The sequence below is a fragment of the Phoenix dactylifera genome, chromosome 14 (assembly GCF_009389715.1).
Source record: "Phoenix dactylifera cultivar Barhee BC4 chromosome 14, palm_55x_up_171113_PBpolish2nd_filt_p, whole genome shotgun sequence".
NCBI lineage: Eukaryota > Viridiplantae > Streptophyta > Magnoliopsida > Arecales > Arecaceae > Phoenix > Phoenix dactylifera.
This window is the reverse complement of record NC_052405.1, coordinates 11,786,036-11,812,290: the sequence shown is the minus strand read 5'-3', so window position 1 is coordinate 11,812,290 and position 26,255 is coordinate 11,786,036. Positions and strand designations below refer to the sequence as shown.

Sequence of the window (26,255 nt, the reverse complement as noted above, 5' to 3'; positions counted from 1 at the left end):
ATCGGACAAGCAACAATGTCAAGAATCACAGATAGAATAAGTTTATGCGCTTTTTCACCGGTGACTCAAAACTACGAATACAACATGTTTTACGGGACATCATCAAAATAAAATGCCATATTCAGGGCTTCCATCCAGGATCTTGGTTGCACTTAAATTACAAGGGGGGGCATCCAACGGTTAACTGCTGATCTCGAGCCCAGGGGCGTGCAGCGTCCCCATGAGCAGCAAAGGATTAAGTGATAACGCAAAGAATCTCGACTCTGGCTTCTCTGTAAGTTTGAAATCAGTGATCTGGTGATCTGGGTTCCTCTGGGCCATCCCAACTTAACGCATGTCACTTTTCCTGGCCATGGAAGACAGCCGATAAAACGTGAGACCGAGCAAAAGAATATATATCGATTGTTAAAATGATTGGCAAAATTTATGATAATAAAAAGCATATAACGTATCCAGACCTGTGCCTGATAAATCAGCGAGTGTCTTAATCTGATTCCATTCCATCTTTACACTGGCAACTTGGTAGACCCTGCACCAATCCATTTGAAAATAAACCTGATCAATCACCAGAAAGAATTGGATAGAAAAGGCTTTTTGGCAAGTGTGCCCCAGACTCCCATGTTGTGGAAGCATCTGATCATCATCCCTTACATGTAACATAATTCTGAGACAAATTATTCTACAAAGGAGTTTTCCTGAGAAGCATATACCTTACATCCGAACCCGCAATTGCAAGATAGTTTCCACTATAGTCGAATTCCACTGCAAATAACAGCATACTTTCTATGCATTAGTAAAAATGCTTAAACTAATTAGCCCGGGAAGAACTAACATATAGACAAGAGTTCCACATACTACTAAGACAGGAATATGAACACCAGAAATTTAGAATACCATTATCATGTAATTTAGAATACCATTATCATGTAATGCCGGCGGTGAGAGTCCCTCCCACACTCCCTCGTAGCTCTCCAACATCCATACAGGAGCACTCTACCAGAAACATAGATTCAGGAAACTTCAGATTGTACCAGCAATACAACTAGAGAAGCAGAGGGAAGATCCAAAGGAGCAAATGGAAGGTCCAAAATAAGAAATCTTATGAAAATGGATGATGAGCTCACCTTCTATGCAGACTATTTGGAGTTGAGCCCTCCTTTGACCAACATGATTCTATTAACAAGTGAACAACAATTAATATAATGATCTCACAACTGGCTTGTATAATAACAAAGACACCATTTTAACTATGTAAACAAATTACGTTTTGGACAACTAGATGAGGTAGCAGCAATATATTGCAATGCTTGATCAGATGCCAACTGCGGCAGAAGATTTCCAAAGGTTCTTCGGACAAAATTTTTATACCGAAAGAAGAATATACATCTGCTTTTCAGACATAAAAGCAATAACACATGGCTGATCACACCAATCCCAGCAACATTGGACATATGATGCATGAACATCACATTATTCAATCCTCAAAGATCCAGAATCTCCCCCTTTCTTGGTTATTTTGAGCACATCTAATAGAAGCAAAGCTACCACTTAGCTAACTGGACAGGCATTTCACAGAGATATCCCCTCATCATAGAGATTCATCAGACGGCACCGGTCACTGGGTTTCTGCTTGTCAAGTTTTGACAGGATTAGGGGAACATACATGCAGACAATTTGCTTGCACTGCAAAATTATAAATTAATAATAATAGATCATTTTTTCTGTCATACATCATTATTTCTTTGTCATACATTCTGATGAAGACCATGCCATCAGTGATTGTTTAGAGAGATGAAATACTTACTTGCTCTTCATTCTCATCTGCTTCTTTGCAGTTCTCAATAAGAGTCTCCATTATCTTCATCTGAATTAGAAGTGCAAATAAAACCGATAGTTACCAGAAGAAGAGGATAAAATATATACTATAGTATTTCATCGATCCACAATATGATTACCCTCAGCTTAGGAGCCTTTAATTGAATGAAAATATTTTTGACAGATTTGCGGCATGCTAAACAAGTGTTCTCCTCTGTCTGATGGTAAACAACAGAGATTTAGCTTCACCAGTGTTAAATAATACCACAACAACAATGCAACATCATGGAACTGGGGTTGAACAATGATATAGTATTGTTACCACTAGTTGTTCAGTGTGCAAGCATTTCATTTCATTTCGAATCCTTTATTTTATTTTCGAGAACTAGGATGGGAGGAAAACCTGGCTAATTCTAAGTGTGCAAGCATTTTAATGTTCAGTAATTTGCTAATACAGAATAATCCATATTATAAGCTGAGCTTCTACTTGTAATTTTCTACAATATTCAGCTACCTCACTGCATCACCTGCTGTAAATGAAAATATTATTTTGAATAGACAAAATGTGTAAATGTGCATCACCTGCAGCAGTTCAAGACATTCATTTAACGGAATTGATGCATGGCTTGAATGCTATGGGAGAAATGTCAGTTTGTATTGTTACTACAATCGATAAAAGCTCATTTACCTCAGAAGAAAACTTGTTTAATGAAATGCGACAAAGCAGGGACTCGTCCAAACATAATCCTGTGCTGTTGCAGAGATTTTCTTCATGGAAAAGATCTTGCAAAGACAGCGTTATTTGATGCATATATGCCTCTGACTTTTGTAGACACTGCAAGGATAAAGCAAGCTCTGTTTAGTGAAATGATGTCTAAAATGAGAAGTAACCATTTTTGTGGAAGTCTGTACTTTAGCTTTGAGATCAAAAGGCAGAATATGGCAAACTTCACTTGAGAGCATATCAACATACCCAAACAATTCTGGATCACCCAAGGCTTTCTCAGCTTTTCTTGAAGCCTCCAGGCATGCATTGCAAATGGAATTTGGTGACCGGCCTTCGGTAGAAGAAAGCTTGTTTCCTATGAAGAAGTCAGTTGCTAGTTATGATTGAAGGCAAGTAGGATTTCATAGGTCCAAAGGAGCAAATCGACCTCTTCTCCCCAAAGAAGTTCAAGAGCATCTCCAATGGATGCCTGCCTTCTTATCCCATCTCTGGATCTCCTCTCCACCAAAAAGGCCTTTTCAGCACAAGGTATCCATCATTTCAGGGACTATTCTCACAGGTTATGTTTGTTTAGGATTAAGAAAAAGACGGAATAGGAGAACCATGAGGGGCAGAAGAGGACGTGGAAGAGCCAAAGGTGCATTCTAGGGAGGCCTTTTCCATAGAAGACCCTTTGGAGCAACAATCTCCCAGTTTCCATGTCGATCCTATCTCAATGTTCTCACCGGAGAGAACGCAATTCCTCTGGGTTAAAAGGAATCATTCCAGCCAATGGACCACCAGGCCCCTCCATGAGGGCATCTCATCCTTTGCCCTAGTAACTACATCAGGAGTGGTAAACCCTCCGTAGAGATTCCCCTTCAATTCGACCTCGGTTCCCCCTAACACCCACTTCAATTCGAGTCATATGGACTCGGACCGCTCCTTCTCTCTCCCAAAATGCTTCAGAAATTCGCACTAGCCTTCAAAACCAAAACCATCGAGTTCTTTGCTGAGGACGAGGAGGAGGAGGAGGAGAGGGAGAGCATCTCCGCCGCCGTCGATCTCGACCCCGCCCCCGAAGAGATCATCACCGGCCAGCGCGTCGTCGTCCTCAAGCCCGATTCTCTCCCCCAAACCCCGAAGCCTGACCCCGAAACCCTAATCCCCGCCCTCTTCGCCACCCTCTCCTCCTTCCAGGCCGCCTACCTCCACCTCCAGACCGCCCACTCCCCCCTCCTGCCTGACGTTGTCCACTCTGCCGACCGCGCCGCGGTCTCCCACCTCCGCCGCCTATCCGACTTGAAGCACTGCTACTTCCAGAACCCTGGCCCTAGCCCTAGGCCGGTTCTTCCCCTCAAATGTCCCATTTGCAGGCTCAGGTGCAGGAGAACCAGAACCTCCTCCGCACCTTCGACGCCGTCGTCAACGAGCTCCAATACGACATCGACAGGAAGGACGCTGAGGCGGAGGAGAATCTTAATCCTATAGGATTTGGTTGACAAGAAGAAAACAAAGAGGAGGAGGAGGAGGAGGAGGAGGAAGAGAAGGAGAATGGGAGGCTTACCTCAGACGGCGGCGAGGTCGACGGCGGCGGAGAAGCGGAATCGTCGATCGCCGATCGGGGCTAGGGATGGGGCTCAACCGAGAGAGGATGACGAGAGGGGGCCGAGCGAGCGTTAAAAACAAAGAGGAGGAGGAGGAGGTCGACGGCGCGGAGCTAGGGATGTTTTATAACGACGCTTAAAAGGTGGTTGTTTCTCAATGTTGTAACGACGCTTTAAAGCGTCGTTATTGTTCCAGATTTACCATCCACTACATCAAAGCGTCGGCAAAGGTTGGCGCTGAGCCAACCTTTCCCGACGCTTTCCCCTAGCGTCGGAAAAATATGGTTGGCAAAACCCACATTTTCTGTGGTGTCTTGACCTTAAGTTGTTCCGATATTATTGACCTCAGCCTTAACCGAGATGAATGACTTCGAGCTTGGCCGATGTATTATACTAGTCGGTCTAGCCATAAAATAACGCCAAAGGTCGTTAAAGGAGCGGCATGGTCTCGACAATGGTCGATCCAGCTAGGACGTCAATACAATCAATACAATTAACATCGGAGATATATTGCGAGGAGCTGTTACCGTGTAATTATCGTGCCTCCCGATGAATAAGGTAATGAATATTCACCCCATTCTATATATAGTGGTGATCGGAGGACCCTTAGGTAAGCATGCTCGAACACTCTTCCACTCTCATTCTCTTTTCTACTCCCACTATTGCTCTAGATCTCCATTATCTTAAGCATCAAAGGGTTGCTCGCCAGAAACTTTCCGGCAAGTGGACTTCCTTGTAGGCCGTGCTCACTTTTCGGAGCGGTAACTTTGGTCTGTCGAATCATAGAAGCTACTCCTCAGCTCTCGGCAGACCTGCATTGCACTTCGGTAATTAGGCTCTATTAATTAGGGTCAATGGAATTAAACCCCCGTAAAGGGTGGTGCCAACCGTGCAAGTGCTCAGTGGTACACCCCCAAGTTTGAAAATGATTGTGGAGTTCAAAATATAACGGATGTCCCTTTTTATGGAACTCAAACCCGAAAACTTTGCACTAAAGAAAAACTTTCTCACATTTATCTTGATTCATCCATATTTTTGTTGGACCTTGTCCAATCGTTACGCTTTAATAAAAGAACAAAAAACTTGATTCATCTATGTGTAGAACATATGCTTGATTTAAAACATATACTTGATTTAATCAAGTTGGGGCAAGAAAAAAGAAAATTGAGCCCAAACACTTTTCTTTTGTATATAGGATTCTTGAAATTTATTTTATTCATAGATGTTGACACTACTCTCTACTAGAATAACATCGTTTGTTCTTTCCTGATAACTTCAAATTACTCTTAGGCAATGGTAGCTTAATTAAGTACATAATATGATGACAAGGCACACTTATTTGTGACAAAGAATAGAAAAAAAAAGTAGAAGAACTTAGAAAATGTGCAATACTTACAACAGGCTCTTTTATTAAACATTGGTATTCCGAATATGGTGCACTTCCATTTATTCAGGCAAATTTGCTCCCTCTTCAATAATTTCGACTACTGATAACATTTCTTTGGCTGCACAAACTTTAGTGGTGACATCTTGCATTCTCGGTTGTTCATTCGGTGATTCCTTGGCACACAGGAGACCAATTCTAATCAATGAAATTATGCATCTCCTCAGTTGCGTTTTACTAAAATCTTCATATCTAATATTGCCATCAACTTCTTCACTTTCATCTTGCAAAATTTGTGGATCCAAAATCTCCATGACTCTTTCTGGAAAAGCCATATCGACAAATTTATGAAGGTTTAAACCATCCTTAAACATGTCATTTGTAGGCTTCTTTCCTATAAGCATCTCTAGCAATAGTATTCCATAGCTATACACATCTCCCTGTGTGGATATTTGGCTCCCCATTGCATATTCTGCATTTTAATGGCACATTTAATTATATGAAAATTGATGCGCGCAAACACAGGATATTGCTTAAGAAAGAAAATTTTAAAAAAATGAAAATTCGAAAATTGGCAGGGATGTGTTAACTCCCTCTGAATTCCTTCCAGATTCACTGAGGAGGCCCCAGCACATGCGTTCCGTTTTCTCCCTAACAAACCTCAAACAAACTCCCAACTCCAGAATGTTCCCAGGAGAGTTATAAAACCTCTGTCTCACCTTCTCTTGCGGTATGGAAGTATGAAATGAAATCTCTTCATCTTCTTCATCTACTCCTCTCTCCTTCTTTCTTCTCGAACGTGATTCAGTAACTGGCACTTCAGAGTCAGCTACTGTTCACTATTGTGCCAGGGTATAATTGTCCTGGTTAATAGTTGTTTTATGGTATCAGAGCAGGAATCCTCCCTGTATGTTCATGAGTTCCTAACAACCTCTCTCTCTAACAGTTCATGTCATCCGACTCAATCATCCTTGAAGTGATCTAACCTCCTCTCGATGACGAAGCCATAGCATCTCCTGGATCGACAAACAAATCCAATGAAGCCCGCAGAAGTTTCTCCAATTCTACTATCTCCCCAAATCTGAAATTCCTCATTACCAGGATTCAATCCTTGGTTCCAACTCAGCTAACAGCTGAGAACTACCTTACCTGGCGCTCACAAATCACTCGTGTCTTCAAGGCGAGTGGTTTTCTTAACTTTCTAGATAGTACAGCACCCCCAGTGTCCTCCATTGATTCAGAAGAATTCGAGAATTAGTTGTTTACAGACCAATTTTTATCCACTGCACTGTACTCTACTATCTCTCCTTCTCTTCTTCCTTTTGTGGTCAACTTAGAACATTGTCACCAGATCTGGAGGACTCTTGAAAACCGTCTGAATTCAACTACTTGGACACACATTATCCAGCTGAAGAATGAGCTACACAATATTCGGAAGCACAATTTGTCAATGCAACAGTACCTCAACGAAGTCCGATCAAAGGTTGATGCTCTGGCAGCTGCTGGATCTAACCCAGAAGCAGAGGATATTATTCTCTACATTCTCAACGGCTTACCAACCTGCTATGACTCCTTCGCTACTACCATTAGAATTCGTTCTTCCTCCATCACTCTTGATGAATTATATGCTCTCCTCTGTAGTGAGGAAATTATCATGAACTCCAAAGAAAAGCAACACTCTGCCTTCGATAATTCCTTTGCTTTAATGGCAGCCAGAGGACGCGGTCATGGCCGTTTCTTCTCCACATCTCGGGGACGTGGTCGTTCAAGACAAGGCGGCTGGTCTCAATCCTCTCACAGCAGGGATTCCACACCTCTCATCGAATGCCAGATCTGTCACAAGCCGGGTCATTCAGCAGCTCGCTGCTGGTTTCGAATGGATCCTAGTTATCAAGGCAACCCGCGCTCATTCAACCATCCACAAGCTCACCTCGCTCATTCCTCTACCGGATCTTCTTCTGGTGATTGGATCATCGACAGCGGAGCTTCATTACATATGACACCAGATTCATCCTTGGTTCATCAGCCAAGTTCCTACTCCGGCTCAGACAAGGTTATACTCGGAGACGGCTCTTCCACGGATATTACTCATACAGGTTCAGGTATTCTTCATACTCCCTTACACACGTTTCACCTCCCTACTTTACTCCACAGCCCACACATATCACATAACCTTCTTTCCGTCCACAAACTAGCTTTGGATCATAATTGCATCCTCATCTTTGACTCCTCTGGTTGTGTTATCAAGGACAAGAACTCCAACAAAACTCTATTTTAGGGACGGTGCTCTGACGGTCTCTACAAAATCCCTTTCACTTTCATCCAGTCATCTCCTACAGCCTATACAGCGTCTACATCCTTCCCTTCTTCAATCTGGCACCTTCGTCTGGGTCACCCGGCCAACAAGGTGCTGCAACACCTCTCCAACAACCTCAGCCTTCGTCAGAAAACTAACTCCTCTTCCCTCTGTGAGCCCTGCTGCATGGCCAAAAGCAGTCGTCTTCCCTTCAATTCGCACTCACGAACTACAAAGTCACCACTAGAACTCATCCACTCCGACGTCTGGGGTTCCTCTCCTCCAAGCTCCGATAATGCCGCTCGTTTCTATGTGTTGTTTGTTGATGATTTTACTCCTTACTCGTGGGTATATCCTCTAGCTCGTAAATCTGATGTATTTGACAAATTTTTACAATTCAAATCCTTTGTTGAACGACAATTCAGTCACTCCATTAAATGTTTTCGCTCTGACGGCGGGGGTGAATTTGCAAACAATAGATTCAACTCACTCTTCTCATTTCTTAGCATCGTCCATCAATTCTCAGCACCGTATACCCCAGAGCAAAACGGAATAGCAAAGCGAAAACATAGACACTTACTCGAAGTCATTCGCAGCATTCTCATTCATTCCTCTCTACCCACAACGTTCTGGATTGATGCCCTGCTCACAGCAACATATCTAATCAACAGGTTGCCTACACCTACTCTCCATTTTAAATCTCCATTCGAGGTACTTTACAAACAAACTCCAGACTACAACTTCCTCAGAACATTTGGTTGTCAATGCTATCCCTGGCTACGTCCTCAATCGCATAGCAAGCTATCCCCTCGTTCCACCCCATGCATCTTCATCGGTTATTCCCCAAACCACAAGGCCTACAGGTGTTACAACCCAGCTACGGGAAAAGTACTCATCTCCAGGCATGTCCGCTTTGATGAAACTAATTTTCCTCACGCTTCCTCTCGATCCACTACTTCAGCACAACCTCCTTTTCCGCCCTTTTCCTGCCTTGTCCCACCCTCCTTACTACCCAGCTATTCACACATCATTCCCTCTCCCTCACAATCCCCACAATCTCCATCAGGCTCCTCTTCTAATGTCTCACCACAGCCAGAAACTCTAGACTCCTCTTCCTCCACAAATAACACACCTCCACCACCCACTCGCCACCACATGATCACCAGACAGCAAACTGGTTCCCTCAAACCCAAACATATACTCTCACTCCTCAACACCTCACCAGAACCCTCTGAACCAACATGCTATACAAAGGCAGTCACGGACATCCAATGGAGAAAAGCCATGTCCACAGAGTTCGACGCCTTGCTCAATCAGCACACCTGGGATCTGGTACCTCGGCCTCCCTCTCAACAGGTTCTCGGATGCAGATGGACATATAGAGTCAAGAGGAACTCAGACGGATCCTTAGCTCGGTATAAAGCCAGATTAGTCGCCCAGGGATTCAAACAGCAATTTGGCATCGACTACACTGAGACATTCAGCCCAGTCGCCAAATTCCAAACCATCAGGCTCCTCCTTGCTCTAGCAGTCACCAAACATTGGCAGGTTAGATAACTGGATGTCTCTAACGCATTTCTTCATGGGAAACTAGAAGAGCTGGTCTACATGGAGCAACCACAAGGTTTCAGCGATCCTCAGCACCCAGACCATGTATGCCTGCTTCGGAAAGCCATCTATGGCCTCAAACAGAGTCCCCGGCAATGGTTCGCCACTTTCTCCAATTTTCTTTTAGAACATGGCTTCAAATCCAGTGCTGCCGACCCGTCTCTATTCTTCTTCCATCAAGAAAATGCCTCAATATATATTCTCATCTACGTGGATGACATCTTGCTCACAGGAGACTGTCCCCAGGCCATGACAAACTTGTTTCTTCAACTCCAAGGTCAATTCCAGATGAAAGACCTGGGCCAACTCTCTCATTTCCTAGGCATTCAAGCTACATTCTCTACCCATGGAGTTACACTCAACCAAAAGTCCTATGCCTTGAAACTTCTTCATAAGGCAGGCATGCAGGATTGCAAACCGGTGGCATCACCCCTTCCTTTGAAACAATCTGTCTTCCCCAACGGCTCTGCTCTATACTCAGACCCTACACATTACAGATGTCTCACCGGGTCTCTACAATATCTGACAATTACCAGACCGGACCTCTCCTTTGCAGTAAACTATCTTTGCCAATTCATGCATAACCCACTAGAGATACACTTTCAGCTTCTCAAGCGGGTTCTTCGCTACATCAAAGGCACTGCCGATCTCAGTCTCTTCTTCCAACCTGGCTCTCTTCAGCTCTCTGCCTTCTCCGACTCAGACTAGGCAGAGGATTTCAATGACAGGCGATCCACTACAGGATACTGCATCTATCTCGGTCCCAACTTAATTTCATGGTATGCAAAGAAGCAACCTACGGTCGCCAGATCCTCCACCGAAGCCGAATATAGAGCTCTAGCAGTAACTGCATCGAAGATCATCTGGCTTCGTCGTTTGTTATCCGAGCTCCAAATACCACCTTATGCATCCACTCCCTTACACTGCGACAACATATCAGCTTTGGCTTCGGCCTCTAATCCTGTATTCCATGCTAGGACCAAACATATTGAAGTAGACTACCACTTTGTAAGGGAGAAAATACACTCCGGTGAGCTCTGCATGGCTCATATAGCCTCTGACGATCAGCTAGCCGACATATTTACCAAGGCTCTCTCAACTCGCCGTCACCGTGCTCTCTGCAACAAGCTGATGCTGATTACCTCACCATCATCTTGCAGGGGGATGTTAACTCCCTCTGAATTCCTTCCAGATTCACTGAGGAGGCCCCACCACATGCGTTCCGTTTTCTCCCTAACAAACCTCAAACAAACTTCCAACTCCAGAATGTTCCCAGGAGAGTTATAAAACCTCTGTCTCACCTTCTCTTGTGGTATGGAAGTATGAAATGAAATCTTTTCATCTTCTTCATGTACTCCTCTCTCCTTTCTTCTCGAACGTGATTCAGTAACTGGCACTTCAGAGTCAGCTACTGTTCACTATTGTGCCAGGGTATAATTGTCCTGGTTAATAGTTGTTTTAGGATGGAGCCAGGAATTTCATTGAGTCATCAAATTAAGTATAAATTTATTAGATAATAAATGTTTAATAGAGTACCAAAATTAATTGATACTAATTTTATAATATTATTTCACAAGATTATTGGTAGAAAAAGAAAATTGACAGGGGAGGAGCTAGATTTCATTTGGGGGGGCTTATGATTAGTTTAAAGAAAGACAATAAATGCTTAAAAGAGTATCAAAATTTGAAATTTAGCTCTCTCTCTCCCTCTCCCTCTGTGTGTGTGTGTGTGTGTTTTTCTTATTTCTTCTTTTATTGCCATGTTCTACAACATATCCATTTTAAGATCTCTGTGTTCTAGTTGGACTTCTCTTTAAATGTATAAAGCAGAGAAAACAAGATTGCTGTTGATGTATGACTATCCAAGGATGTCACTGTATGCCTGAAGGTATAAGGGATATCCTGCTGTGGTTATTCTTGATCCCAGAACCTTCCTTTCAAAGCAACTGTAGGGTTGATCTCTTATGGTGTTTCTACACCCTAACATGACTCATTCAGAGTTTTTCAATCAAAAATAAGAAATATGTTCATGGATGTCTGCTGATCTTTTTGTATCCATGGATTCAAATCTGTCTCAAGATCTTGTATATATCACCAACAAATCAAGCAGGTTTGAACAAATCATTCCATATTGATTTATCATTATAACTCCTATTCTTGTAGATATAAGAACACCAAAAGCAATTGATGATGCATAGTGCAATACCTCAGGTGGAGGCGGACCTCGATCGATCGGGACTTGGGGCCGGTCGGTCGATGCTGGAGAGGAGAGAGGAGGAGAAGATCCTCGGGCGGAAGTGAAGCTCGATCAAGGCTTGAGGGCAAGAGAACAAATTAAAGAAGGAAAAAAAAACCCACGAACACACGAAGAAGAGGAGGAGGAGAAGGAGGGAGAGGAGGGAGGAGGAGAAAAATACCTCGGGCAGAGAGGGTTGGGGTCGGTCAGTCGACGCCGGAGAGGAGGGAGGAGGAGGACGGTCCATGCTGGAGACGAAGAAGACGGGGGCTAAGGCAGCACCGGAAAGGAGGAAAACGAGGGCTAGGGCAGCACCGGAGAGGAGAATGAGGGGGCTCGGAGAGTAGCTAGGGCAAGAATGAAGGCTTGGGGTCGGGTGCTGGGTTTGGAGAAGGCTTTGTCTTCGCCGACACTTATAAGCGTCGTCTTAGGGTTGACCTTCAATGACGCTCATAAGCGTCGTCTTAGGCGGATAACAACGACACTTTAAAGCGTCGTCCACATGCTCCACACCCTTCGCAACATCATCTTAGCTCGAGGCCTATGACGATGCTTTTAAGCGTCGTCCTCTTTTTCAAATTGCCGACGCTCATTAAAAGCGGTGGAGCGAAACTTACCGACGCATCCCCCTAGCGTCGGCATTTAAGTGACAGTTTTTTCCTCTTTTTTGGTAGTGAAATCTCTGTCTCTAGTTTCCAACGCATCAAACGACATGCAATTTGGAGTCTTCAAGAGAAAGTAGGGATGATTTTACTGAAAGTTGTGCAAGGCTGGCGGGATGCTACTGAAATTCGTGTTTTTCTTTCCTTTTTTTGTCTTTTCAAGAATTAGGTGCATTAATCTTATCTAGTAGTTGTTGGGAAGTAGTAAGCTTTAATTAGCCATGCTTGGAGGGTTGTTCCATGTTTTTCTATTTAAACTCCTTCATGCTAATGGAATTTTCAGACTTGAGTTGATTATCAAATTGAGCCTTTGGTTTGTGAAGAAGAGCTTCTTTTAAACTCTTATCCTTCGGTAGATTCCGATAAGTGGTGAGTTCTTGCTCTGTATCTCTTGTGAGATTCCTTTGGGTGGTGATTTCAGTATTCCTTTGGTGCTCTTGCTCGGGTGGTGAGCTTATTTTTCTTTGGGTGGTGATATCTGTATCCCATTAGAGTCCTTTTTCTTTATCCTTTTTTTTAACTTTTTCCGTCCGGTATTATTCTACCCAGTTACTTTGTTGCCCGGTATCACTCTCATACCTCCATCCATATGTTTGTCAACTCCAAAAACTCTCCATTTACTTGCCCTTATCTACACTTCAATTCCTTCACTTTTATTTTTGTTAGCCTCAATTTCAATTTCTTAACTTTAATAAATGGTGCATCAAGTATATATTCTTTAAGAAGGCACAAATTTTATATATTTTTTACTAATATCAACAATCCTTAGTTAGAATCATTTTATCTGGCAAAAATATTTATGCTCATTGTTTATTTTCAAATTTTAAAATTATATTAACTCTAAGTATTTAAATTATAAAATGAAGAAATATTATGTATATGCATCTCCACGGATGTTATATTGTCCATCTTTTTTTAACATTTAAATTTACGAGGATAATTATCCACCATTTAACTATTTATGTAATCTATATAATATAATATATTGGTATAATTTAGATTAATCATATTATCGTAACCATCTATTCAACATTATTATATAAATTTAATTATCAATTATTTAATTTTGTTTTTATAATTATGATTAGTAATTTATAATACCTTTTAATTTATTTAATTAAATAATATTATATTTATGAAATAATTTGAATAATTATTTTTATAATTTTATATTATTGTAGTTATTAATTTGTAATATCTACATAAAAAGTAATTTGTCAGTTAATTTGTCAGAGATATAATAGTTGAGATATCAAGATATCCCAATCATTTAAAACAAAAGGTAGTCAACTTAGTTCTCAAATAGAATATCAGGGTCGAGATAAACAGAGATCTCAATTTATCTCGATATCAGCCCCTTCGCAAGATGATCATATATCGAGATCTAAAAGCCTTGGTTATTGGGGCTCAGCCATGAATGAAAGGAAGAGGAATCAAGTTGCCACTCTCCTTATCTTTGACTTCTTCTCACTGGAGGAGCTCGTTCGAATCATGTGTGCTAATCAGGAAGGAGAATGATGCTGGTTTCGTCTTGCAGGACAAATATCTCAACACCTTGCTGATCACACAACTGAAGGACTTTGAGGCCCAACTCAGCTAGGTATTGGCTTCTTTATTTCTTTTCCTTGTCCCTTCTCTTGCACTATCTAGGCCGTGGGGTGGGCGGGCCTCTGTTTTGAGCCCTCTTCTGCTCTCCCACTCTTCCACCAGGTCTTCTCTCTCCTCTTCCCCCCTGCCCTGCCCATATTCTTTATGCCAATTTCACATTCTTAATGAAAAGTTAATAATTTGATGATATAGTGGAATCACTAATTGACATTTTGGTTGGTTATAGCCTATACACTTCATTGTAGAAGACTTGGTTAACTGAAGGTCACCGGTGCTATGATTCATGAAAGAAAGTATGATCATGGAAGGGGGTACTTTGTTATGATATATGACCGCCATGATCTAGCTTGGTGATTTTCTTTTGATTTAAATATCCTGGTATAACATGGAATATGGTTGATTGAATGCACATCCATTGGGTCAATTTTTGAATATGTGAGATTAGAAAGTCAACTTGAAATGAAATGTTTTTCTCTTAAAAATTTAAAAGAAGATATTTGTAAGCGGTCATTAAAGATGAAATTGGAGAATATTAGAATTTATCCCTATAATATGGCCAAAATAACCACACGTTTATAATTATGTTCTGTTTGAATAAAATCAATGACACAGGATAGAAGAAGAAGAAGAAGAAGAGAGAAAAAGAGGAGGGGAAAGAAGAGGAGAAGAAGCCAGAGGGAGAAAGAAAATCGTATGCAAGACTTGGGCTAGCCATCACTTTATATTTCTGAGGCATGAAAGTTTATCAAGGAAAACTTCAAGTTATATCATCAAAGAGGAATTTGAAAGTCTCACTCCTCTTAAATCAAACTCTAAAGATGTATGAAGTTCATTGGGATAATGTGTTCATTGGCATTATGTCTTCAAATTATAGGAGCTTCAAGAACTAAATTAAGGAGGTGCAAAGGTTCTTAGGGGGGAATAGAAAGGATGAGATATCACCATATGTTACTACTTTTGCTGCTGCTACTAGAACAAGAAGAGACTGAAATGGCAGCACCACCACTGCTGCTGCTGCTGCTAGCAAGAAAATAGCAAAAGATCTGAACGAGAAACACAAATAAGTGGGCAACAGACTAGTAGCAACACTCCAAAAAAGTTTCAGGTTCAAGACATGGCAAGGTTTTCCACAAGTTTGTGAACTTGGGCACCTGACGGGCCTTTCCTCACTCTCTCTCAAAAAAAAAATGAAGAAAAAAAAAAGCTGCACATAGCTTGCAACTCAGGTAACTGGTATAGCCACCTTTGATTTGTGCGCAGATTCAGCACCAGCAACAATTGCTGATAAATGGAAGAATCGGACCACCTCCAATGCATCACAGATTTTATTTAAAATTACGTAAAATTTGATAGCCTTGGCCAACCTGAAAAAGTTTGCATGCCACTAAACTATATACAAGTAGGAAATTTCGAACTTCATACCAAGCAGGTTGGGTGCATTCCTTATAAATAAGAGAAGAAGACAGACTATTTTAATGAGAGGCTTCATTGATCTTTTCACACTTTTCTTACATGGCTGCTCATTTTATATTCCTTTCTTCAAGGATCCATCTTTAAACATTTTAAGACTGAGGGTGCTGAACACTGCTCGTGAGTACTGGCGTGAAGCATTCCTCCAGTCTGTTCCCGCTTTCATCATCATTTCAAACTCTTCATAGCTTATACGGCCATCCTGCAGGACACATACATGATAATAGATGAGGTTAAAAGATTGGCTTCACTGTAAAACAACATTGTGCTGGAAGGTGAAGCATACAAACTTGTGGCTTCTGTTTTGTGAGGGAAGATGTAACAACTACTAAATAGCCAGCAATCAGGCCAATCAATTATGCCCATGCAAATTGTACTGGTTTAATTCTGATAGAGTATATTGAACAAAGAGAATAGATAGAGATGAAGTTGATGCAACCTTGTCCTTGTCAACATCGGATATGATATCCAAGATCACTTGCTCATTAGCATCGAGTTCACCACCTCCTAAAGCTTCTCTCAGCTCATCAATTTCAATATATCCACTTCCATCTTTGTCGAAGTGTTTGAATGCTTTTGGAAGGTGTTCCTCGCTGCGGATCTTCTTCAAGTGGATGGATACGGTCACAAACTCCTCACAGTCCAGGTGACCATTTCCATCTATGTCTGCCTGCAAAGATAAAAACAAGTATCTCGGAGTCAGATCAGCACAGATGGAAGGCAAAACAAAACTGTAACATGGAACAGATTGCAAGCATCGAAAAAGCTCTCACCACTTCCATTAACATGTCAATATCTTTTTCTGGCATATGATGTCCAATTAAGTTTAATCCATTTTTAAGTTCGTCAAGTGTTAACTTCCCCTTCTTGTTGATATCCATCATGTGAAACATTTGCTTAATGTCAGCTACTTCCTCCACTGGTAAGTGTTCAGCGACCACCTACAGAATGTAAATTGATGTAAGGACATTTTACTTGTAATTCAAGGCAGAGAAGCATGTCGCTCATATTTTCATGTCCACTTGGGGCTCAAGCTTACTATTAAGGCTTTCTTTTTGAATTTGTTCATGACTGAAAACTGATTAAGCCTTGCTCCGACAGCTTCTCCAAGGGGAATGTTTGGAGCTTGCTTGACATTCTGCAGCCAAGGGTGTTCTTCATATATAATAAAAGCGGCAATTAGTCGATGCAGCAATAACTCAATCTTTCATTACATGAGTTCAATTGATATTGGAAGCTCAAGTTTAAGTAGTGGTAAGAGTTCAGGAATCGAAAAAAAAGGGTAGAGACAAAAGTAATGCCTGTACATTAAGTTGATCAATTGGACCAGTCTAGTCTGGCTTATTCTTTTAAGAGAATGAGAAATCTATATATAATTTATGAAGAAAGAAAATGGATCGCTTTTATATTCATATTGCCTCATGATTGAAGAGACTAAGCCAGAGCTTCCAACTTTCACTTGTGAGAGTGAAGCAATCAGACAAATGAGATTCTGTTCATCCCTTGAATGTATCAGAAGAAAAAAATACAAACTTACAAAAGATTACAAGTATTTCATTTTTCAGAAGAGTTCTGCACATTACATTGCTGAGCGAATAGCCAGGATCTGATGGCTCAGTCAAACATATTCTTCAAGTCTCATTTATACCTGTCAGCTATATGGATTGAAATATGGTCCTCCAAAGCTTCAGACCATATTCCCACCGCCCCCTAATATGACATGAACTAATGAACTTTTTCTTTGAAAAATAGATGATGAGTTGGTATCAAACTGAAATGATATAGCAGTCTTACAAGGTTATCCTAGATCTTGAAACACTGGAGGCAAAGTGCAAAGCAGGAAGCAGAGTGAAAATGTTTCTTTTTCCATTTAAATTTTATTTTAAAGAGGGGTAAACACAAAGCCGCGCCTTCTTTTATTTGGTGAAGGAACCGAACCCAAACCCAAGTCTCTCATATCATACTAAAATTCAATACCGACTCAGATATTTTGAAAATGATGAATCATATGATAAACCAAAGATAGAAAATAAAACACAATATGAATCATGAGGAAAAAACTAAAAGAACATACCAAGAACTTCTTGAACAGTCAACCTAGTGTAGGGATTTGGATCAAGCATGCTTCTCACAAGATGTTTTGCATTTTCAGATACTTTAGGCCATGGCTCCCTTTCAAGATCGATAACTGACCGAATAATCGACTGTGCAATTCCTTCATCAGTTTCTGCAGACATGCAGCAAAGCCCTCATTAGGTGACATAAGCTACCATAATTCCTCTAACTTTGGCCAATCAGAGAGCTTTTTTTTTCCTTAAGAAGGATTTGCTTCCTTGTGATTCATTATCTGATTCCTATGTAAAACTTTGACAAACTTTTTCTTTCAGAAAAAAAAAAACGAGAATATGTTACTAGGATTCTATTGCATAGGATTCGAACTTTGAGAAGAGACACACCTGCCCAAAAAGGCGGGACACCACACAGTAAGATATAGAGAATAACCCCAGCACTCCATACATCTATTTGAGGCCCATAGTTCCGCTTCAGGACTTCTGGGGCCATGTAATATGGACTGCCAACTATTTCATTGAATCTTTCACCTAAAGAAAGAGTCGAAAATAACAAGTAGCTGTAAGACAGTTAAAAAGCAAATGATAACAATTTAACCATCTCAAAAAGGATGCGAGAAATGAAACTGTGGACCTACCAGGCTCGAAGAATATAGAGAGCCCAAAATCGATTGCCTTCAGTGGAGCATTTTCTGATTGATTTGCAAACAAGAAATTCTCTGGCTTGAGGTCCCGATGGATTACCCCATTCTTATGGCAATGCTGCAGTGAAGATGGCTATGCATAAAAAACATGCTATGTGGCAGAATCATCTTGTAACAGAAAATTCAGACTCTTTCTTGAGAACAATTGTGGGAACACAACCATTAATACCAAGGACATGATGCAGAAACTATCTGTGCTGAATACTTGGAAAACAAATCTGAAGATTCAAATGCAGAACCTCCTTCTCTTGGAGGAGGGTTGTGACCACTGGATATCGGCCTATAACCAAGTTACCCAAGAGTGCAAGAACTCTTGCAAGTTTGTTGCCCTTTTTCACCCTCCACAGAACAAAGGCATGATCCCACTCATTTCATTTACAAAAACCAGTAGTTAATATGTGCCTTCCTCATTCTAAAATTTTGAGTCTTCTTCTCAAAGCTTCAAAACCTTAGAAAAGGGTTCTTATCTAGTCATTTTAATCTTTTGCCATGCTGATCTCGTTGTTGAAAAAATACACTTAATTCAATGAATGTCTTTTGGAAGGTTCATGAATGTGTGAAGAGTCACTTTGAGAGTGGTGATTCATATATTTGGGTTTTCTATGTGCATTTAAGTAGTTCATATATTTGGGTTTTCTTTGTGCATTTAAGTAGTTCATGTATTTGCGTTTTCTTTGTGCATTTAAGTAGTTTATGTATTTGGATTCATACATATACCTGGGAGTCCTATAAATACTATGTAAGTCTTATTGTTTTGGCAAGAGGCAAGAGCCAAAGTGAATAGAAAAATTTGGAAGTATTTTGCCTCTTCATCCTTTCCTCAAGAGAAATCTCTTTCCCTATATTCCAACACTCATTGCTGACACTGGTATTGCTGAACATGATATTGATTATGTAAGTTGTGAGCTTGGTCTTGGGAAAGACTGCATTAATTTGTGGCCTCCTGAAACAACTAAATACCAATTGGCCTGCAATAGGGAGGTTAGGCTCTCCTGCATATATAAAACCACCAAAACACAGTAGTGTCACCTGGTGCTCTCATTCTCTGGTCTTCCCTTGCCACAGTAAGTGTCTGTCATTGAATGGAGACTGTCATATTTCCAACCATGTAAGTGGTTAACCTCACAAAATGCTCCATTTCGCTCCCAAGTTTGGAGTTGTAAGGGACACCGTTCTTGTGCTTGTTTTGAAGACCCTTGGAACCAATGTCACAAAATCATCTGAGATGTGCTATTATTTTTTTCAAATTCCACCTTGACTAAAACTATTTCAACTTCATCACCTAAATCTCACCCTCCATCAACTTAGCCACAACTCAGCTTTCTGCCACAAACACGTTTCATGTTTTATTTGAAATGCACAAATCCGGCGAAGGATGGATGGTTAAAGAGGAAAGAAGCAAAAGGTTTTGGAGGTACTTGTTTCTTATGCAATGTACAACAATTCTGGTAATGAAAGCTGAATCAAATTGGAAATTGGAAAAATCTAGAGATTCCCTGTTTTCTTCTTGTAAGCAAAAAGAAGAAATCCAATTATCAAACACTGATATAAAAATCTATCCATATCAGTTCGTCTTCCATCAATTTATTCCTCTCACAATCATGCCTGGATCTATTACAACAACTTATTCTGGGTTCTTAAACCTTATTGACAATAATCCCAATGCATGCATGCAAATATATGAAACTTCATTCCAGGTTACAGAGCTTCATGTTAAGCCTTCCTTTAAAAAAAGAAAAACATCACATTAAGCTCCTAGTAAGACATGCCTCGATTGTTTAATTACCAACTTTGTATCACCTCTCCGTTTCATCCATTCAGCTCCAAGTCCATCAAATATGTCTCTATTTTTTTTCTACACAATATATGAATACAATGAACATAATCACACAGAGCCATCTCCCCGACATCAGCGTATATAGTGATTCTAAAATCACAGGGTATCAACCTAAGCCTAGTTCTAAACATCTAAATCTAAGTAGCAAGAACCAGACGTTGAAATCATTCTTGTCACTAATCAATCATCGACTTAAAGTTTCGATCACATAGCCTAAAAATGAACGCACCTGAACAACCTCCATGATGGTCCGCATGACGGTGGCCGCAGCGCGCTCGGTGTAATGGCCCCTGGCAACGATGCGGTCGAAGAGCTCCCCGCCCTCGCACACCTCCATGAGGAGGTGGACCGCCTCCTTGTCCTCGAAGGCATCCCGCAGCTGCACGATGTTGGGGTGTGCCGGGAGGCCGCGCATGATCTCGACCTCGCGCCGCACGTCCTCGATGTCGATGTACGTCCGCAGCTTCCGCTTGGAGATGGACTTGCAGGCGAGCACCTCCCCGCTCTTGGTGTCGGTGCAGCGCCGTGTCACCCCGAACTCGCCGCGGCCGAGCTCCTTCCCGAGCTCGTAGCGGAGGGGGAGGTCGGTGGCCGCCTTGGAGTCGGGGAGGACGGTGATGGGAATTATGGGCCTGGCCTCGTCGTCGTCGACGTCGGTGGAGATGGGCGAGAGGCAGCGGAGGTTGCGGGGTTTCTTGTTGTTGGAGGGGGCGGAGCAGCAGTTCCCCATCTGCTGCCTCTCCCTCTTCTGCCGCTGCCTCTCCCTCTTCTGCCACTGCCTCTCTCTCTCTCTCTCTCTCTCTCTCTCTCTCTCTACGAAGGATGGGGGGAGGGGGAGGAGAGAGAAAGAGAGAGAGAGAGGATGGAAGGGGGAAGGGAAGGAGGAGGAGGAGAGAGAAGGAGGAGACCTGGGTCCTTGGCCATGGGAGCTGGTTGGTTGGAGAGCCTTTCTCTCAGTGTTCCCCCGTTCTTTTCTCCCTTCTATTTTGATCAGCCCACCTTTTCTTGAGGGACCGTTGGGATCCATGTCACGTAAGCTTCAAGATTGTTGCATGGAAACTTGCATCAGCAACGGTAAAAACTGCCAAGAATGGGGATGATGAATGCACGTCAACCTCCAAAAATAATAACCATGGTTTAAAATAACGCAGTTATGATCGCTTATTTTCGGAAGGAGCTGGTTATGTTATATATATTACTATTAACAAGGGGTAGTATTTAGAACGTCGTACGTTATTAAACATTTGCACTGTTTATCTGAATAAAATAATATTTTGAGACCTTGTGCCGACTGTTTTTTTTTTATTTGGTGAATAGTTAAAAATTATTCTTTTATTTGATCAATAGAGATTTGGGAAAACAATGATATTAATTTTCTATTACTCACCATATTTTCCTTGTTTTTAGATAAAACTATTATTTTCTGGTATGACAAGTTAGCAAACATTATTAACTATCTCAATACCAAATAATCTCATTCTAGACAAATTTAGGTAAATAACAGGGGAAACAACTGTAGCAACAGTTTGCCTAGTCAAACCTTTGGATGGTGTCCATTTTTAGTAATTAAATTGAAAAATAATGGATAATATAGATGAAATAACTGCTTGGTAACCAAATTATCTAGCTTTGATTCTTAGGTAGTATACTAAAACTCTAGACCTAGGTAACTATAGTGTGGTGCGTCTCCCTCTATTTATCTTAAAAAATAACAAATCGTAAAAATTACAAAATATCATAATTTATCTTCTACTTTCTTGAGAAAAATATATTATTATTTATCAATACAAATAAATATTATTGATGAGAAGACTCTAATTAGATTTAACGATATAAAGATGCTAACTCATCAAATGTATAGTTGGTGTTTTAACCAAGTAATATTGCATATTTCATAATAATATTAACTTCTTTGATAGGATTGTTCTCGATGTTGTTCATAAATGTCGAACACTTTTAATTATCATTGTATTTTAGTCTGGCACTTGGATATATGTGTATCCTGATGGCATGAAGAAATTTTTGATGTATATAAAGAAAAGATATTACAACCCTCCAACCTACGTCATTGAGAATGGTTAGTATTTATATACTAAACTTCTTATAGAATCGTTAATCATCGTCCCTATAAAGTTTGAGTTCCACATTTTCTTTTATTGTGCTTTTTCAATATTATGAAAATTTAGTCTTGTACTAAAACATAGTTGACATTGAAACAAGAGTCCAAACTCCTTTATTCATTTTTCCCTCTTTTTTTTTGATGTGAAGTCAGTGCTTCATGTAAAAGTTCATCATTTAAAAATACAATGGATTGAGTTTAATCCAAACATAGGATAAAGCAAATAAATTATATATAGATTTAAGTGTAATAGCATAGTTTCTTTTTTCCTTAAGAGAGGAAGAGACATATCTAAAATATCATTTTAATGAGAGAGAATCCTTTTTCTCAAAAATATAAAGATAAGTTGGTTTCTCTCCAAACATATTTTAATTCTTGTAAAAAGAGAAACAATTGCTTCTTCTTGGAAATAAGGAACTCATTTTTATTAATTTTGTACTGTATAATCAATAATAAGGTTCTATATCCACATGGAAATATATATATGCTGGTTTAAGCAACACTTCATTTGATACATGGTGTGAATCTATAAGATACAAAATGACACACAAAAACCAAAATCCATTTGATTAATTGTGTATTGATTATAAAGAAAGCATAATACTGAATAAATAATTTAACATTTTAAGTGCTAGATTATTTACAGCATTAAAAACATTTATTCAAGAAAACTAACAATATTTAATGTCTTATATCGTAATTCTTATTTGATATGTGGCACCTAGTAGATTGATAACCAAAAAGATCTCTAATTATAGGAATTTTCAAAACATCATTATATGGTAGGTGTATACTAGTTATCGAATTTTAGATGTAATGCTTTCCACGGGACGTGGTTCGCTAAAAAATTCTTACTGAATTTTCTAGCTTATCGACTAATTATAGCATGCAGCAAGTTGTAGGAAATTTTAACTACTTAGGTTAGATTATAGAGAATTTTATACCTAGATAGTACAATGTTAATGATTTTTATGTAAATGTTATCTTATAATTTAACTAAAGACACTTGATAGAAATTTGTGAGCTGGATAACCTGGACTTGCCATTGGAAGAAGCATTAAATGATTTGCATTGGATCAAGAACTACATGCATCTTCATCTTAGTGCAATTACGCTGCCCATGTGGTAAGTTGTAAATAAAGATTATATTATAATATTTTAAATGTGTGCATAGAATATTCGAAATATCTTATATCATCATATAGAAAATAATAATAATAATAGAAAGATAGTCTAAAATAGCAGATGATGAATCATGTAATTTATTACATTGAACTCAATACTATATTGGCCCAAAATTTCAAGCAAAATGCTTCTCCTGATAGCTCGAGTAAATTTCAGTATTAAAGTTCTAAAATAGAGAATATATGATGCAATGGTATAATCAATATAGTCAATGTCGTAGGTTACTCTCCTGTAATGGCTATAATTTTTTATAATTAAATAAGAAGTGATTCACTGTGAGCATACAAAGCTTGTTAATGATAATACCATATAGAACTTAATGTCATGAAATTAAATTTTATCCACCCATATAGAATACGAGTTTTCGAAATTCATCTACATATATTTAAACACTAACATGATCAAGATATCAATATTCTTTTTGGTTAAACATGGAAAAGGCATATAAACTATCATTATATTGTATTTGAAGAAATTTATATGTTTGTTTTAACATGCACTTAAAGCTATATCTTCATTAATATTTTCATAAATGTAAAATTTCCTCTAGTCACATATTCTTAGTACACACTTTGCACACAAGGTAATCATAGCAATTCTTGAGTGCTATTTAAACTATCTAACATGACTACAAATTGTTGCTAGAAGTTTTCACTCCAATATCCTTATTACTAGATGTTTTTAACTTTTGCAAGTTAGGAGCAAACGTGAAAGGATACTTCGCATGGTCGCTCACTGACAATTTTAATAGAAGGAGAGCTATACTCATCGTTTTGGGCTTACCTATATTGACTACAGAGACAACAAAAAATGATACCCCAAGCACGCGGCTAAGTGGCTTACCCAATTTCTTAATTCTTAATTTCAACATAGAATGGCGAACAAAGCTCTTTGCAAGTTGGTTGCATAGTTTGATGGTTTCATGTTATTAGGTGCAATGTTGATTGCAGTCCTGAATGTAACTTGGATAAGATTCTTACGATCGGTTCGCTTATCATGGTTACTACTATATGCATCTAGCTTATATTGATAACTAATGAACTTTACTTTTGGTGGCAGAAAATATCATAAATCTGAAATCATGTTTAATTAAAGATTTGAATAAACATTAATTAAACATTTCAAAATTTTTGGAACCATAAAGCAAGTGGATATGCCAGGACCAGAGGTATGCAGGGCACTACTCTGAGTGCAAGATCGCCCCCCTCAAGCAGGTGATCGACAAGGATGCTCATAAGATACAACCAAATGTAGCAAGTTGCCTTTAATTATCTGGAATAAATTTATGAAATAGTGTAAAAGGTATGGCAAATCCATGGAAAATGGAGTGGCAAGTTAGAGGAAAAGATATACAAAGAAAGAGGCTTCTCACAAGAAGACCAAGACAATGTTTATGCTGAACCTCTGGGACCAGGTCCAATGACCTCCCACTTGGAGCCAAGGCTTTGTGTCTTTAATGCATGGGCTCTAGCTGGGGGAGAACGGCCCGTTAAAACTTATATTGGACCTCGGTAGTTTCGTTCTCGGAAAGAGCAGCTGTATGCCTGTATTGCGGTAGTGCTAGCCCAACAAAGCAGCCCATTAAAGGGATGCCAAGGATCGGTAACGCTTGCATGTTCACCAAATAAAATGTGAAATATGGAGGAAAAGTTGGCTAAACAATATACACTACATGCACATAGTACGTGCTTAAAATCTTCTGGAATCTTAATTTGTACTAAAAAAGGCTTCTGAAATCTGCCAGATTTTATTTTTTCTATGCATTTGATATCAAATTAGATCCATTACCCTCCTCTCTCTCTCTCTCTCTCTCTCTCTCTCTCTCTCTCTCTCTCTCTCTCTCTCTCAAGCAGATAATTCACACAATTTTAGTACAGACGTATCCAATAATGTCAAAAAAACAATAAGTCTTGGAGCACTATAAGCAACTCCCCTTCTTCAACCGATTGGGTGCCTTCGGAGTGACTGGGCACATACAAAGCCACTCAGTCCACGGCCTCGTTTGCCTCTCTAAAAATATGCTTAGCTTGGAAGGATACACCACCACTGATGATGGGGACATCAGCTAGGTCCCCATTTTATTTGCATATTTGCTTATTGTTATTTCTGGGTTTATTTGTGTTTAGGGATTTATTTGTGGTTTATTTTATTCTGGGCTTATTTTCATTTTAGGGCTTATTTGTGGGGAATTATTTTATGTAAGGGGTTTATTTTAATTGTTCTTATGGGGCCCTATTTAAAGGGAACTTGTAAGCTGATTAGGGTTTTAATGCAGAATTAAAGAATTTCTTCCCCCACGTTTCCTCTTCTTCTCTTCTCCTCCCTTTTCCTTCTTCTCTTCTTCTTCCCCCTTCTTTTCCCCTCTTTCCCTGTTTCATTTTAAAGTTAGTCCGGCATCAACTTGGTATCAGAGCAAGGCGGGTTTTGCCCCTGCTGCCAAAGCCCCGATCCAACAACAGCCCTTCTTCCCCATTAGTTCTCACAGTGCTTCAAGGAGAACAGGGCCTTCCCTCTGTCAGCCTGTTTAAAAAAAAAAAAAAATCGTCTTTCGGTTTTCACAAAAAAGGGGACAAAGGGATCAACCCTGATTCACCGAGCTTCTCTCGGTTCCTCTCCTTCCCTCTGTCAGCTTCACACACAAAAAAAAAAAAAAAAAAAAAAAAAGGAAGCTCCCCTGTGGCCGAGCAGTTCCACTGTGCCCCTCCCTGCCGCAACCACCTCTTTCCATCAGATTCCCCGGAGGCCTCCCTGCAGCGCCACCTCTGGCCCTCCACCGGAGCCTGCAACCGACGCCACCACCACCTCTGCCGCGTCTTCACCGTCGTGCCACCACCGGTGTATGGCCGAGCGTCGCCGGATTCCGGGATTTCTGTGGCCGCACGAGTATTACGCCGTACGTCCACCACGGACACCGGAGCGCGTTGAAGGACCGCGTGGGACTCCCGCTGC

At 40.2% G+C, this 26,255-nt stretch overlaps 3 protein-coding genes across 5 annotated transcripts; all 3 read right to left on the bottom strand.

The window, feature by feature from the left end:
- Positions 1–16: 16 nt before the first annotated feature.
- LOC103699836 lies at positions 17–4,230 on the bottom strand. 3 transcript variants are annotated; one of them, XR_005514886.1, is made up of 10 exons: positions 4,089–4,226; positions 2,789–2,897; positions 2,504–2,650; positions 1,956–2,033; positions 1,805–1,864; positions 1,125–1,173; positions 918–993; positions 711–762; positions 459–529; positions 17–346 (listed from the first exon to the last, which is right to left on the bottom strand). XR_005514886.1 is itself a non-coding variant. In XM_039133727.1 (5 exons), exons 2-5 carry the CDS (start codon positions 2,624–2,626, stop codon positions 1,570–1,572), a joined length of 375 nt encoding a protein of 124 aa, XP_038989655.1. In that variant the 5' UTR covers positions 2,627–2,650; positions 2,789–2,896; the 3' UTR covers positions 1,180–1,569. The 3 variants fall into 3 exon arrangements, 1 of the variants encoding a protein (XP_038989655.1); XR_005514885.1 differs by adding an exon at positions 1,265–1,683 and having other exon boundaries at positions 1,805–2,650; positions 4,089–4,230; XM_039133727.1 differs by lacking the exons at positions 17–346; positions 459–529; positions 711–762; ... (1 more) ...; positions 1,125–1,173; positions 4,089–4,226 and adding an exon at positions 1,180–1,683 and having other exon boundaries at positions 2,789–2,896.
- Positions 4,231–5,574: 1,344 nt separating this feature from the next.
- Positions 5,575–6,607, bottom strand: LOC113463748 (receptor kinase-like protein Xa21). The gene is made up of 2 exons (XM_026810422.1): positions 6,499–6,607; positions 5,575–5,984 (listed from the first exon to the last, which is right to left on the bottom strand). The coding sequence occupies exons 1-2, from the start codon at positions 6,605–6,607 to the stop codon at positions 5,575–5,577; spliced, it is 519 nt and encodes a 172-aa protein (XP_026666223.1).
- Positions 6,608–15,221: 8,614 nt separating this feature from the next.
- Positions 15,222–20,732, bottom strand: LOC103722163 (calcium-dependent protein kinase 29-like). Its single transcript, XM_017846422.2, has 8 exons — positions 20,232–20,732; positions 18,100–18,223; positions 17,849–17,992; positions 17,467–17,619; positions 16,432–16,547; positions 16,166–16,333; positions 15,832–16,062; positions 15,222–15,594 (listed from the first exon to the last, which is right to left on the bottom strand). The coding sequence occupies exons 1-8, from the start codon at positions 20,730–20,732 to the stop codon at positions 15,448–15,450; spliced, it is 1,584 nt and encodes a 527-aa protein (XP_017701911.2). The 3' UTR covers positions 15,222–15,447.
- Positions 20,733–26,255: the final 5,523 nt, after the last annotated feature.

Coding starts and splice junctions, on each gene's coding strand:
- LOC103722163 (XM_017846422.2), bottom strand. CDS start 20,732: ATGGGGAACTGCTGCTCCGCCCCCTCCAACAACAAGAAACCCCGCAAC. Junction 17,993..18,099: donor CTCTATATTCTTCGAGCCTG/GTAGGTCCACAG, acceptor CTCTTTCTTTAG/GTGAAAGATTCAATGAAATA. Junction 15,595..15,831: donor CCGATGTTGACAAGGACAAG/GTTGCATCAACT, acceptor TGTGTCCTGCAG/GATGGCCGTATAAGCTATGA.
- LOC113463748 (XM_026810422.1), bottom strand. CDS start 6,607: ATGAGGAATTTCAGATTTGGGGAGATAGTAGAATTGGAGAAACTTCTG. Junction 5,985..6,498: donor GGCTTCGTCATCGAGAGGAG/GTTAGATCACTT, acceptor ATTAAAATGCAG/AATATGCAATGGGGAGCCAA.
- LOC103699836 (XM_039133727.1), bottom strand. CDS start 2,626: ATGCATCAAATAACGCTGTCTTTGCAAGATCTTTTCCATGAAGAAAAT. Junction 2,034..2,503: donor TAAACAAGTTTTCTTCTGAG/GTAAATGAGCTT, acceptor GTTTACCATCAG/ACAGAGGAGAACACTTGTTT. Junction 1,865..1,955: donor TAAAGGCTCCTAAGCTGAGG/GTAATCATATTG, acceptor CTTCTAATTCAG/ATGAAGATAATGGAGACTCT.